This window comes from Leucoraja erinacea, chromosome 10, assembly GCF_028641065.1.
Source record: "Leucoraja erinacea ecotype New England chromosome 10, Leri_hhj_1, whole genome shotgun sequence".
Taxonomy (NCBI): domain Eukaryota; kingdom Metazoa; phylum Chordata; class Chondrichthyes; order Rajiformes; family Rajidae; genus Leucoraja; species Leucoraja erinaceus.
In genome coordinates, this window is record NC_073386.1 from 32,156,994 (window position 1) to 32,171,395 (window position 14,402).

The window sequence follows — 14,402 nt, forward strand, 5'->3', positions numbered from 1 at the left end:
TAAATCCTAGAAGTTTTGTTAGAGACCACATTCAGAGATACGAAAGTTTTCTTTGGTGAATTATGACAAACAAAATGAGTACCAATTTTTTACTGTTATGGTCAAAATTCAATGTAACAAAGTATCTTGCACCCAAATTGGCTGCCATTTTTTTTTAATAGAAAGTTTCCAAGATAAAACCTCTAATTTCAGCTGTGTACTTTGACAGGAGCCAAGACATTAAGAACACGTAGTAAAATGAGGATGTTTTGCTGAGGCTGGGAGTTTGTCCATTTAAGCAGAAGGGTGACATCATTTGGAGTGTTCATATTTTAACAAACTTATGCGTGACTTCGTAGATTCCCACTGACTCTCGAATTTTCTCGTCATACTCATTCCAGTCCTAAACAATATAAAACATTAAATTATATTAGCATTAGAATATGAGGCTATTTGAACTTGGGCATGGAGCTATAACAGCATGGAAACAGGCCAATTGGTCCACCTTTTGGCATAGTGAGCTTGTCCCATTTGCCAGCACAGTAAACAATTGTTATAACATACTGGGGGAGCTGGCCAACAGGAAGAAGCAGTGGCAGGTGAGAGGGGAGGGAGCCCTACTGTGACCAAGTGTGTCCTGAAGAAAGTGCTGACGGCCAGAGGCTACAACGTGAGCTGCAACAACAGCCGAGTCAACTGGACCGTGTGGTGGGTGAAGGTGGTCTCATTGGTGCACCTCACAAGTTGATCCCTCCTCCATTAGTTTCCCCTAAACGCGGCCTAACCTTGCAACGGTTTCTCTCCTTCTTCCACTCAGCCCGATATGGCAACTGCACTGCTCTTGACCGCTTGAACCCACAGAGAGTTGTAAACACAGTGAGGTCGAACACAGGTTTGGCAATACCTTCCATTCAGTTCATTTTCATCAAGGATACCTGCCACCCAGGCCATTCCTTTTTCATATCCTCTCTTGGAGGAGATACACAAACCTGAAGCTTGGATCTTCAGACTCAAGAACAGCTTCTCCCCTACTGATTTCCGACTCCTGAAACAATGACATCGTTCACCTCCTTCATGAGGTGCTGCCTCGTACTTTCAAATCAACCTCATTCAGTTATTTTATTATTGTTTTTGTTTTTTTTAAACACTATTCCGGACTGCACTTTGATTTTGCACCAGTCTGCTATTTTGCACTGTTGTATTTATCATTACTATAATTATGCTGTTTACCGTGACCATGTGAACAAGAAATGTCATTGTGCTTTGGCGCATACGACTAACTAATATGAATCACCTCACCTTTTCCAGTAGATTAATTTCATCAAATTTTGTTCCAGACTCTGCTCCTTCTGCAGCAAATCCAGCCTAGACCAGACAATGAATGGCAATTAATGCTGTAACAAAACCTAATGAATCTGGGATAAAAAGATGGGATTTAAAGACAAATAAAAAGATTTTTTAATTGAAATTGGAGAAAAGGCAGTCCAGACTTTCCAAAGTTAATTGAGAACATCAAGAAAGCTGTTTGATGGCAGTTAAGAATCATCATGCTGTTAAAAACACCCTAGAGACAAAGAGCCCTAATGTTTTTAGGGTATGTATACCATAAGTATAGTAATTTTAACATTTAGTTTATTTCCATGACTTTCTTAGTCAGATATAATGCCAAAACAGTGCCTTCGGTCTGCGCTGATTATCAATCACCCATTTACACTAATCCTACATGAATCCAAGATTCTCATTAATTTCCTCTTAGATCCTACCACCTAAACACTAGGGTGACTTACAACAGCCAGTTAACCTACCAACCTGCATGTCTTTGGTATATGGGAGGAAACCCTTAGAATCGGAGAAAGTACGTGCAAAAACTACGCATAGCACGAGTCAGGATTGAACCCAGATCTGTGGAGGTGAGATGGCGGTTCTACTAGCTACACCACTGTGCTGCTTTTCTTGGCGAAATACCAATTATGGGATACTTTTCATAGGAGAAGAGTACTCTTGCTATTGGTAAAGGCGTTTAAGGAGCTGGTTGATCTTTCGGATGATCAGCATGTCGAACAATTGAATGATCTTGAAAGAATTGAGTGAAGCTCAACAGATTCGCTTTTTGTTCGGCTAGAAAAGCAATTACACTCTGGCCAAGTTTGTGACCATGACAAAACATGAGGGAACATATATAGGGCCATGCTAGCAGGTAAAACACAACAAAGGAGATGAAATGTTTGCTGGAGAAAACGCATCAAAGGGAGGCTAGGAAAATTAAAATAAATGGTTTTTTTTTTAAAGAAAGTCACTGACAGGTGAAACAATTTCTGGGAAGGCCAGCACTTATTCCACAACCAAAAATATCTTTGGGATGATGGAGGGCAGATGTTTCTTGAACCATTTCAAACCCTCTATAGACATTAAAAAATAACCAGGGTTTTAGCAGTGGAGGGATAGTTCAAAAGTCAGATTCTATGAAAAGTGCAGTTGGGGCAAACAGTGTTGCAACAGGTAGAGCTGCTACCTCAGAACATCAGAGACCTGGGTTTGATCCTGATCTCGGGTGCTGTCTATGTGGTGGTCGCATGTTCTCCTTGTTGGTGTGGGATAGACACCCCAGAACACCCGAGTTTCATGCTTTGACCTAAATTGGTTTAGAATCCACCCCATTAAGCAGAATAGCAGTGCAACATAAAACATAGACAACATCTTCCGTGTAAGAGAGTACCCGGTCATCACTAGGACAATGCAATGCTCATGTTTATTAGCACCAAATTTGTAATAGACATACCTGCAAAAATTGAAATGGTAGATTACAAAATCAAGAGGATAGTTGCCACATGCTGGTTCCCTTACAATCTGCTGCAAGCCAATAGCTATGATGGCAAATAGGTCAAATTGTGGACCTATTTTAATCCATTTTAATTTTAAGCAGCAGGTGATCTGAAAGCATTATTTACCTGGAAGCAGGATTAAAAGAAAGCACAGAAACCTGTATGGTAAGCAATACAAAAGGAAATATTCTCAATGGTAACTGAGCAAATGAAACTAGAGACAGCAATGGGAAATGGCAGATTCAAATGCATACCTATGATCATGAGAGTTTATATGGAGGGGATGGTTTGGGTAAAATAGGAGTGCCGTGACTTCAGAGGAAAGGGGACAAGCGGAGCCGAGTTTGAACCCAAAAACATCTGTCAGTTAATTTGAATCTAAACAGAATCTAGTTTACGGTATCAAGGTGGTCTCCTAGTTACCTGTGGTTGAAAGTCAACTGGCTCCAACCCGCGACATTCAAAATGTACGATAGTCTTAAATTTTTCACTGTCTTCAGCCTTTTGTGAAAGAGAATCACACCTGGATTAACACCATATTTACAGAATTATTTTGTATGCAAACACATACAAGTAGAAGCATAATTCATCAATTGATTCAGGGAAAACACAGGCACATGTTCAAGCAAAACTGATTAATCAACCACAACAGAAACAACTGGTAAGATGAAAAGTCCACTTACATTGTATGGCTTAAGAGTGTCCTTCAGAATATCTAAAAAAAAATCAATTTAAATTAAAATGATTGTGGTCAAAATAATGCTCATTAAAATGCCGAAGCAATCACGATGTAGCAGAGAAAGAGTTGGTTGCAGGGGGGGGGGGTTCCAGTGTACGCCTGGAACAAGGACTGTTGGACATGCCCAACAAAAAGGCAGGCATATCTAGGGCCCATGCGTGTGCCCATGGCTAACTTGGTGAAAGTGAGAAGAGTCAAAAGAGAGGTCATTGAGGGAGAGGACGTTTCACCAGGCGGACGAAAGTGTTAGTAGAGGGAAATTGATTAGGCCACAATCGAGGAAAAAACAGGAATATCTTAAGAACTTCCTGGTGGGCGATTGTAGAGGGACTGGATGGCCATGGTAAAGATGTGGCAATGTGTGGCCTAAAAATTGAAAGTTATTTAAGAATTGAAGATCGTGTGAGGTCTCTTCATTGCAAGTTTGAAGGGACTAGAAAAGGGGGGGGGGGGGGGGGGGGGGGGGGGGAAGATAGGATGGACTGAAATGACTAGAGAAATGCGAATGGAGCTATATTGTAGTCTCAACAGATTATCATCCTATGAATCGTACCTTTTCAAACCAGAGAAAATAAAAATCATTTTTTTATCATATAAGCTTACTGCTCTTAATTTTTTGAAAAATCTAAAGATCTTGTGATGCAAATTTCCAAAGTAGTCCAGCAGCTTAGTGCAGATCCATTTTAAAGAAATGGAAGCAAGTGATTAACAAAATGGACTAGTAATCCAAAGATCCCGAGGCAAGGATTCAAATCCAAAAAGGACCAGGTGGGGAACCTATATTTAGTTAATTAAAATAAATCTGGAATTAAAGAAAAGCTAGTATCAGTAATGGTGACCTTGAATTGTGAGACATCAGAACAACATTCTGAAAGTAGCAAGTCACGCAATTGTATCACATTGATACAAAATATAATAAAGCTACAGACGATCCAAAACCCAATTCAGCAGTAGGTTTAGAATTGGACAAAGGTGCATCCATCTAGCCAGATAAACCCCTTGCAGACATCTTGGGGCATTCATAAACTGGGACACGATCCAATATTATGCCTCATATATTTATATATTGCAGCCAGAGTTCTGGACTTCTCCATTCTGATGCTGGCATACATCCTATCCCATGACAACTTCTCAAGGGTGGCGAATAAATGGCAAAATATTGGGGAATAGTGTCCATATTATTCCTCAACAGTGACTCTGGATTTTTGAAATCTTGTGGCAATGTCCACAAGACAGGCCAGTTTATAACCATAAAGGTTGACATCACTCTCATTTTACAATACCAATCAACCCAAGTCATCATGGCCAGCCGTAGGCACAAGTAAAAACAACTAAACAGTGAGGTGGCATGCGCCAAAGGAGCTAAGCAATCCTATAATCAAGATCCGAAATCTGATCAAGTCAAAGGGTGTTGATTTCGAGGCAAGGCAAGAACAATTGTTCTCCACATCAAACAGCATTTGACCATGGTATCACCAAGGCCTTACAAAACTAAATCCAAGGGCGAAATAGGGGGAAAAAAAAGTCTTGTCTGGTTAGTCATATCCAGCACAAAATAATGGCTGTGGTTGTTGGATACAATTCACCAAAGTTCAAGGGTATCTTGCAGGAATTCCTCAGGGTAGTGTCCTTAACTAAATCATCTTCTGTATCTTCATCAATAATCTTTCCACCATCATCTTGAAAAAGATTTATTGATGATTGAAGTTTTCTGATTGATTCACAAGTCTTCAGATAATAAACATTCTGTGTCAAAATGGAGCAATACCTGGGCTAGTTTGATAAGTGACGACTGATCCACACAAGTGCCAGGCAATGCTTATCTCCAAAAGAGTTTGATTTCCCACCCATGTCACTCAATGGCATTATCGTTGCTGAAATGGTAAAAAATATCCTGTGCATCAACATTGACCAGAAAACTAAATGGACCAGTCGCATAAAATGCTTATAACTGGAGGTCAAAGGCTGATGTCCAATTGTAACTGATTAACCTCCAGAGTTTATACTCTAAAAGGCACGTCGGGATAGCAATAGAGGACACAATATATACCAACACCATTCCCATAGACGAATACAGCTAGCTGGTTCAATAACAGTGAAGAAGCTGAATTCCATCCAGACAACGATTATCCACTCGATTGACAGCCCATTCACTATATTAAAATTTACTCTGCCACTGCAACTTTGAATCTGCCATTTCCCATTGCTGTCCCTCCTTTCATTTCCTCAGTTACCAATGAGAATATTTCCCTTTGTATTGCTTACCATGCAGGTTTCTGTGCTGCAACTCCCCAAGGCATCTTTGCCAGCACCTACCAAACCTACATCCTCCACCACTTAAGTCTGCAACAAGATAGGAATGCCTGCCATTCACTGCCACTGCATTCTTTAATGGTTTTCATGTCAAAATATTGGAATATCACCATGGGATTTCCTTTACTGCAGGAACTGCAACTGCAACAGTGGTGAACTGCAACCTTTCAATGGCAATTAAGGGATGGTCATTAACTGTTTGCTTGATCATTGACATGCACATCCCACAAGGAAAAAATTAATTGCCCAATACTCAGCAATGGACAAACCAAGCCCTTAGCCCCATTGTACATACGCAGAATACACTGCTTATGAAATATCTAAATTAAAAGTCACAGCCAACCAGTTAAATGGCATCATTGATCTATGAATAAAGGAAATAATACTGTTGGTAGACACAAAATGCTGGAGTAACTCAGCGGGACAGGCAGCATCTCTGGAGAGAAGGAATGGGTGACGTTTCGGGTTGAGACCCTTCAGAAATAATACTGTGGTTTCACTACATCCATCAGATGCTCCAAATTGTTTTGTAAGGTAAACATACTGAATTTAGAGTACTTGTACCAAAAATAGAACTTGCTTCCAGTGCCAGCAGCCATCAACACGTCATCAACAATTTAAGCTTGTGTTCAACATTTTATGTTGAGTTTTACATTTGTGTTGGATATAGACCAAAAACAGTCAAACAGAAAAATGCTGACTTTGATATACATTTGCAAAGTAGTAAAACTCTAGTCAATAATTGAATAAATACTATTGGAATCAATATACAATTTATAGTCAGAAAAGATTGAAATGGGGCTGTGCAATTAAAACGCCAGTCAATTAAATAAAATGCCATCACTTACTTACCAATGGAGTTCTCTCTGGAGCACAACTTGCACTTTTGTATCATATTGGCACTTCCTCTTCCACCTTTGAGTGGGACGCTGTGCTGTACAAAACAACAACTTGCATTTATACAATACGATAGAACTTTATTTATCCAAGGAGGGAAATTGATCTGCCACAGTCATAAAAACACAGATACACAAAACACAAGTAGGAATCTTTAGCATACAAAATACTCTAAGATACTTAAGAAATAGAATAATACTGGGGAAAGTCTAAAAAACAGCCAGTGTCTTACAAGGTGAGGAGACTGTTGAAAAGAATGAGTTTATCAGCAATGAGGCAGAATCGGGATCAGTCCAGAAAGCATGGGGAAAGGAAGAGCTTTAGAAATGGCAAGAACTGCAGGACTAGAGTATCAAAGCAAACACAATACTGGAGGATCATGCACCCCAATGCCTCTGCCACCATAGAAGACCAAGGAAATGTGACAAGTCTCCATTGACACTTACCAATTTCTACTGATGCATCATAGAAAGCTTTGATTTCTGAGAGGCCATATCCTCTCTTTCCCTAATATATTTATAACATTTCTTCAGATTCTCCTTAATCTTAACTGTCAGAGCTATCTCCTGCCTCCTTTCTGCTCTCCTGATTTACTTCAGTCTCCTAAACCTCTCCAGGGCTACACTTGATCCCAGCTACCTTTAGCTGGCTCACATATTCTCCTCTTTCCTGACTCGAGCCTCGTCAGTCAGGCTTCCTTAATCCCACCTGTCTTTCCCATCACTTTAACAAGAACATGCATGCTTTGAACTCTCACCATCTCACCACTGGTCACAGGCCTCCAATCAGAGAAACACCTATCATCTACCACGATTTGGAGGAAGAAGTCGAAGGGTAGTTGCGGAGGGTGGCATACCAACGGCTCTACTTCCTCAGAAGACTAAGGATGTTTAGCATGTCTCCAAAGGCTCATCAACGGCATCCTGTTGGGATGCATCGCACCTTAGAATGACCACAGCTCTGCCCAAGACCACATAAAATTACAGAGAATTGCAGAGGTTGGGATGTAGTCCAGTCTATCACACAAACCAGCCTTCTCCATAATCAACTTCATCTACACCACTTTGCCCGTGGACAATACAATCAAGAACCATTTTCACTCTGATCATTTTGTCTTCTCTCATCTACTCTCGCGCAGAATATACAAAAGCTTGAAAGCACATTTAACCAAATTTGCGAACAACTTATCCCCCACTGTATCAGATTCTCGAATGGACCTCTCCCATGCTAATTGCCTGACCCACTGAATTACTCCCGCATTTTGCATCTAACACAGGTGAAACTAGTGTAGATGGGGTGTCTAGGGCAAGCTGGGCCAAAGAACCTGTTTCCATGCTGTATGACTTCATGGTTTAATGAATTCATTTACTACCTTGTCAGATTAATTCGATATTCCATGCTGTATAACCATTACTCTGTCACCAACAGGTTTTCAGCTGCAAGTTAGCCAAGGTAAGAGCAATCAATATAAAAAACAATGAAAAGTGGAAAAATTGAAGCATTCAAATGGACAATTTTAAAAACAGTTGAATTTGGAAGGTTGATTGAAGAAACACAGGGGAGCTATGGAAAGAGGCTCAACATAAAAAAAGCAGCGTCTATCAAATAACAAAGAGGAAAGGCAGTGAAATGGGAAAGAATGATGCAATTCAGAAACACCTGGGAATTAGGAAAGTAAAAGGAATGAAAGATAGGGATGGAATTTATATTAATTTGAGATCAAATCCATAAAATCATCATTATAAATAAATGAAGATGGGGAAAATAGGATTGGGAAAATGATTAGTAACAGCAAGCTAGAATTATCCATTGTACATTGAATGGAACAGGTTGAGGATTTATTAAACGCTTGAAGTTAAGAGCTTCAGGTTACCACTTTAAGCAGAATTCTGACCAAATGATCCCAAAGTCTGTATACACTATGTTTTTTTTTATTTCAATGATAACTGGAAACATGAATAAAAGAGATTCAAAATTCAACTCACCATTAACGTGATATACTGCCATTTGTCGGAAATTTCACCACAATTCTGACATTTCAACTATTGCAAAAGCACAGAAATTATAGACTATTAATAACAACTGTGCTGGACAAATCAGTAAATTATGATACATTCAACAATTAATAACAAGCATTTAAAGTAAAAAATAAACTGCTGGAGGAAGCCCGTGAATCCGGCAGAATCTTTGGAGGCAAATGGACAATTCATGTTTTGGATCCTAACCCTCTGCTGGACTGAGAGAGTTGAGGGGTAATATCCAGTATAAAATGGTGACAGGGTGGGCTAAGAGTTGGCATGCGATCCACATGAGGTGGAGGTTGATGGAGTCAGGTGGTGGAGACAAGGTGGAGATAACAACAAAGCCTGGGACATGAATGGTGGAGATAATCAAGAGCTGAGGAAGATGGAATCTGATCGGAATGGAAGGTGGAGGATGAGACTAAATAAGGTGGGAAGGGCAGATGGTAAAGTGGAGGGAAAGGACCTGATAGGAGTAATGTATGGGGTGACGGGCAAATCGAGTGGGAGAGGAAGAAGCTGGGTGAGGGGCCAGGCTGTTGTTGGAAAGAAGTGCATACCTGGGAGGATCGGGATAGATGGACTGAGGAGAAATAGATTACCTGAAATTAGAGAATTCAATGTTCATTTTGTTCAGCTGTAGACTTTGCCTGGAGAATCATGTCTGCTTCCAAACAGTGGTTCCAAACAAGGAACAATCAACTTGGGGCTTGGAAAAGGGGGTCATTCAGTATCTGAGCTTCCCTAATTCACCAAGACATAGTTACAACCGTGGTTGGCAGGGGGGAGAAAGGTTGACTCACCTGGCACAATTACAAAAATATAGATAGAGAGAGATAAATGTCTTATGTTGGGAAGCAGGCTGTTAAATGTGTTGGTAGTGATACTAAAACCCAGATACGGCCGTGGAATTGTGCTGAAACAGTGACGTGATCAACAATCAATGTAAATACACCGAGGACAGTTATAAGGTAGTTTTTGAGACTTTTCCAAGGATACTCACTATGACACAGACACACACGCAGACACACACAGACAGTATCCAGTTACTGGGATCCGTGCACTCATACACAGTGTGCCTCCAAACACCGGGGTCCTTGCACCCAAACACAACCCGTCCCAATCACTGGGGTTCCTGTACCCAAACACAATGTGTCCCAGTTGCCAGGGTCCCTGTACCCACATACAGTGTCCCAGTCACTGGGGTCCCTACACCCACACAGTGTCCCAGTTGTCAGGGTCCCTGTACCCACATATAGTGTGTCCCACACCCCCACACACAGTGTCCCAGTTGTCAGGGTCCCTACACACACACAGTGTCCCAGTTGTCAGGGTCCCTACACACACACACACACACAGTGTTCCAGTTGTCAGGGTCCCTACACACACACAAACACAGTGTTCCAGTTGTCAGGGTCCCTACACACACACAAACACAGTGTCCCAGTTGTCAGGGTCCCTACACACACACACATAGTGTTCCAGTTGTCAGGGTCCCCTACACACACACACACGCACAGTGTCCCAGTTGTCAGGGTCCCTACCTCACACACACACAGTGTCCCAGTTGTCAGGGTCCCCTACACTCACACACAGTGTCCCAGTTGTCAGGGTCCCTACACACACCCACACACACAGTGTCCCAGTTGTCAGGGTCCCTACACACACACACACACACAGTGTCCCAGTTGTCAGGGTCCTACACACACAAACAGTGTCCCAGTTGTCAGGGTCCCTGTACCCACACACACACACACAGTGTCCCAGTTGTCAGGGTCCCTGTACCCACACACAGTGTCCCAGTTGTCAGGGTCCCTGTACCCACACACAGTGTCCCAGTTGTCAGGGTCCCTACACCCACACACACACAGTGTCCCAGTTGTCAGGGTCCCTACACACCCACACACAGTGTCCCTGTTCTCAGGGTCCCTACACCCACACAGTGTCCCCAGTTGTCAGGGTCCCTACACACACACACACACACAGTGTCCCAGTTGTCAGGGTCACTACACTCACACAGTGTCCCAGTTGTCAGGGTCCCTACACCCACACACAGTGTCCCAGTTGTCAGGGTCCCTGTACCCACACAGTGTCCCAGCTGTCAGGGTCCCTACACTCACACACAGTGTCCAAGTTGTCAGGGTCCCTACACCCACACACAGTGTCCAAGTTGTCAGGGTCCCTGTACCCACACAGTGTCCCAGTTGTCAGGGTTCCTACACCCACACACACAGTGTCCCAGTTGTCAGTGTCCCTGTACCCACATATAGTGTGTCCCAGTCGCTGGGGTCCCCACACCCACACACAGTGTCCCAGTTGTCAGGGTCCCTACACACACACACAGTGTCCCAGTTGTCAGGGTCCCTACACACACACAAACACAGTGTTCCAGTTGTCAGGGTCCCCACACACACACACACACACAATGTCCCAGTTGTCAGGGTCCCTACACACACACAGTGTCCCAGTTGTCAGGGTCCCTACACCCACACACAGTGTCCCAGTTGTCAGGGTCCCTACACTCACACACAGTGTCCCAGTTGTCAGGGTCCCTACCCACACACACAGTGTCCCAGTTGTCAGGGTCCCTGTACCCACACACAGTGTCCCAGTTGTCAGGGTCCCTACACTCACACACAGTGTCCCAGTTGTCAGGGTCCCTACACCCACACACAGTGTCCCAGTTGTCAGGGTCCCTACACTCACACACAGTGTCCCAGTTGTCAGGGTCCCTACACTCACACACAGTGTCCCAGTTGTCAGGGTCCCTACACACACACAGTGTCCCAGTCACTGTGGTCCCTACACTCACACACAGTGTCCCAGTTGTCAGGGTCCCTACACCCACACACAGTGACCCAGTTGTCAGGGTCCCTGTACCCACACACAGTGTCCCAGTTGTCAGGGTCCCTACACACACACACACACACAGTGTCCCAGTTGTCAGGGTCCCTACACTCGCACACAGTGTCCCAGTTGTCAGGGTCCCTACACACACACACACAGTGTCCGAGATCTCAGGGACCCTATACCCACACACAGTGTCCCAGTTGTCAGGGTCCCTGTACCCACACAGTGTCCCAGTTGTCAGGGTCCCTACACACACACACACAGTGTCCCAGTTGTCAGGGTCCCTGTACCCACACACAGTGTCCCAGTTGTCAGGGTCCCTACAGTCACACACAGTGTCCCAGTTGTCAGGGTCCCTACACACCCACACACAGTGTCCCAGTTGTCGGGGTCCCTGTACCCACACACAGTGTCTCTGGTGTCAGGGTCCCTGGACCCACACACAGTGTCCCAGTTGTCAGGGTCCCTGTACCCACACACAGTGTCCCAGTTGTCAGGGTCCCTGTACCCACACACAGTGTCCCAGTTGTCAGGGTCCCTACACACACACACACACAGTGTCCCAGTTGTCAGGGTCCCTATACCCACACACAGTGTCCCAGTTGGCAGGGTCCCTGTAGTCACACACAGTGTCCCAGTTGTCAGGGGCCCTACACACCCACACACAGTGTCCCAGTTGTCAGGGTCCCTACACTCACACACAGTGTCCCAGTTTTCGGGGTCCCTACACTCACACACAGTGTCCCAGTTGTCAGGGTCCCTACACTCACACACACAGTGTCCCAGTTGTCAGGGTCCCTACACCCACACACACAGTGTCCCAGTTGTCAGGGTCCCTACACCCACACACACAGTGTCCCAGTTGTCAGGGTCCCTACACTCACACACAGTTTTCTTAGTCACTGGGGTCCCTACACACACACACCCACACACAGTGTCCCAGTTGTCAGGGTCCCTACACACACACACACACACACACAGTGTCCCAGTTGTCAGGGTCCCTACACTCACACACACAGTGTCCCAGTTGTCAGGGTCCCTACACCCACACACACAGTGTCCCAGTTGTCAGGGTCCCTACACCCACACACACAGTGTTCCAGTTGTCAGGGTCCCTACACCCACACACACAGTGTTCCAGTTGTCAGGGTCCCTACACACACACACACAGTGTTCCAGTTGTCAGGGTCCCTACACACACACACAGTGTCCCAGTTGTCAGGGTCCCTACACCCACACACAGTGTCCCAGTTGTCAGGGTCCCTACACCCCACACACACAGTGTTCCAGTTGTCAGGGTCCCTACACCCACACACAGTGTCCCAGTTGTCAGGGTCCCTACACTCACACACAGTGTCCCAGTTGTCAGGGTCCCTACACCCACACCACACACAGTTTCCCAGTCACTGTGGTCCCTACACACACACACACACACAGTGTCCCAGTTGTCAGGGTCCCTGTACCCACACAGTGTCCCAGTTGTCAGGGTCCCTGTACCCACACAGTGTCCCAGTTGTCAGGGTCCCTGTACCCACACAGTGTCCCAGTTGGCAGGGTCCCTGTACCCACACAGTGTCCCAGTTGTCAGGGTCCCTACACACCCACACAGTTTCCCAGTCACTGTGGTCCCTACACACACACAGTGTCCCAGTTGTCAGGGTCCCTACACACACACAGTGTCCCAGTTTTCAGAGTCCCTACACACACACACAGTGTCCCAGTTGTCAGGGTCCCTATACCCACACAGTGTCCCAGTTGTCAGGGTCCCTACACACACACACAGTGTCCCAGTTGTCTGGGTCCCTACACTCACACACAGTGTCCCAGTTGTCAGGGTCCCTGTACCCACACACAGTGTCCCAGTTGTCAGGGTCCCTGTACCCACACAGTGTCCCAGTTGGCAGGGTCCCTGTACCCACACAGTGTCCCAGTTGTCAGGGTCCCTACACACCCACACAGTTTCCCAGTCACTGTGGTCCCTACACACACACAGTGTCCCAGTTGTCAGGGTCCCTACACACACACAGTGTCCCAGTTGTCAGGGTCCCTACACACACACACAGTGTCCCAGTTGTCAGGGTCCCTGTACCCACACAGTGTCCCAGTTGTCAGGGTCCCTACACACACACACAGTGTCCCAGTTGTCAGGGTCCCTACACTCACACACAGTGTCCCAGTTGTCAGGGTCCCTACACACCCACAGTGTCTCAGTCACTGGGGTCCGGCTGAATCGCTCCAACACTTTTTCGCAGCCGCTTTACCTTCAGGAACCAACGGAAATCCTCCCCGTCCGGCCGTAACTTGCTGATATGTTCCAACGTCGCTTTAAGCTGGAGGCCGAACTTCTGCAACGAGAGCGCAAACTGAAGGTTAACCCCGAGAAAAGGATGAACATTTTTAGCAGAGAATCGCCCTCCCGCGTCACTCACCCCCATGGCGGCCCGAGTTACGGCTTGTCGCAATGTCGCCTTCGCAGCGCCCCCTGCAGCACAAGCGGCGCCAACACACCGGGCGCCGGTGACATCGTGGAGCCGGGGTAGACAGGCGGGTCAATCCCCCCTCCCTGACCATGGCAGTTTCTCAGGCACTGAGGTCTGACTTTTAAATGTTACATTATATTTACATTTGCATCTAGCCATCACATTTTAATACTATATATATATCTATGTGGGTGTATGCGAATATATATATATATATATATATAACCCATATATATTACACTATATATAGCAATATTATTTATATACAGATTTTAATACTATATATAAATATGGTATCATA

General features: G+C 45.0%; 1 protein-coding gene across 1 annotated transcript; it reads right to left on the reverse strand.

Annotated features, from left to right (window-relative positions):
* Nucleotides 1-75: 75 nt before the first annotated feature.
* On the reverse strand, nt 76-14,174 carry czib (CXXC motif containing zinc binding protein). The gene is given in 9 exon segments (XM_055641882.1): nt 76-382; nt 1,279-1,344; nt 3,225-3,302; nt 3,485-3,516; nt 6,706-6,787; nt 8,736-8,792; nt 13,883-13,966; nt 14,051-14,082; nt 14,085-14,174. Coding segments are annotated over 9 exon segments (570 nt in total). The 5' UTR covers nt 14,146-14,174; the 3' UTR covers nt 76-304.
* Between the last annotated feature and the right edge of the window lie 228 nt (nt 14,175-14,402).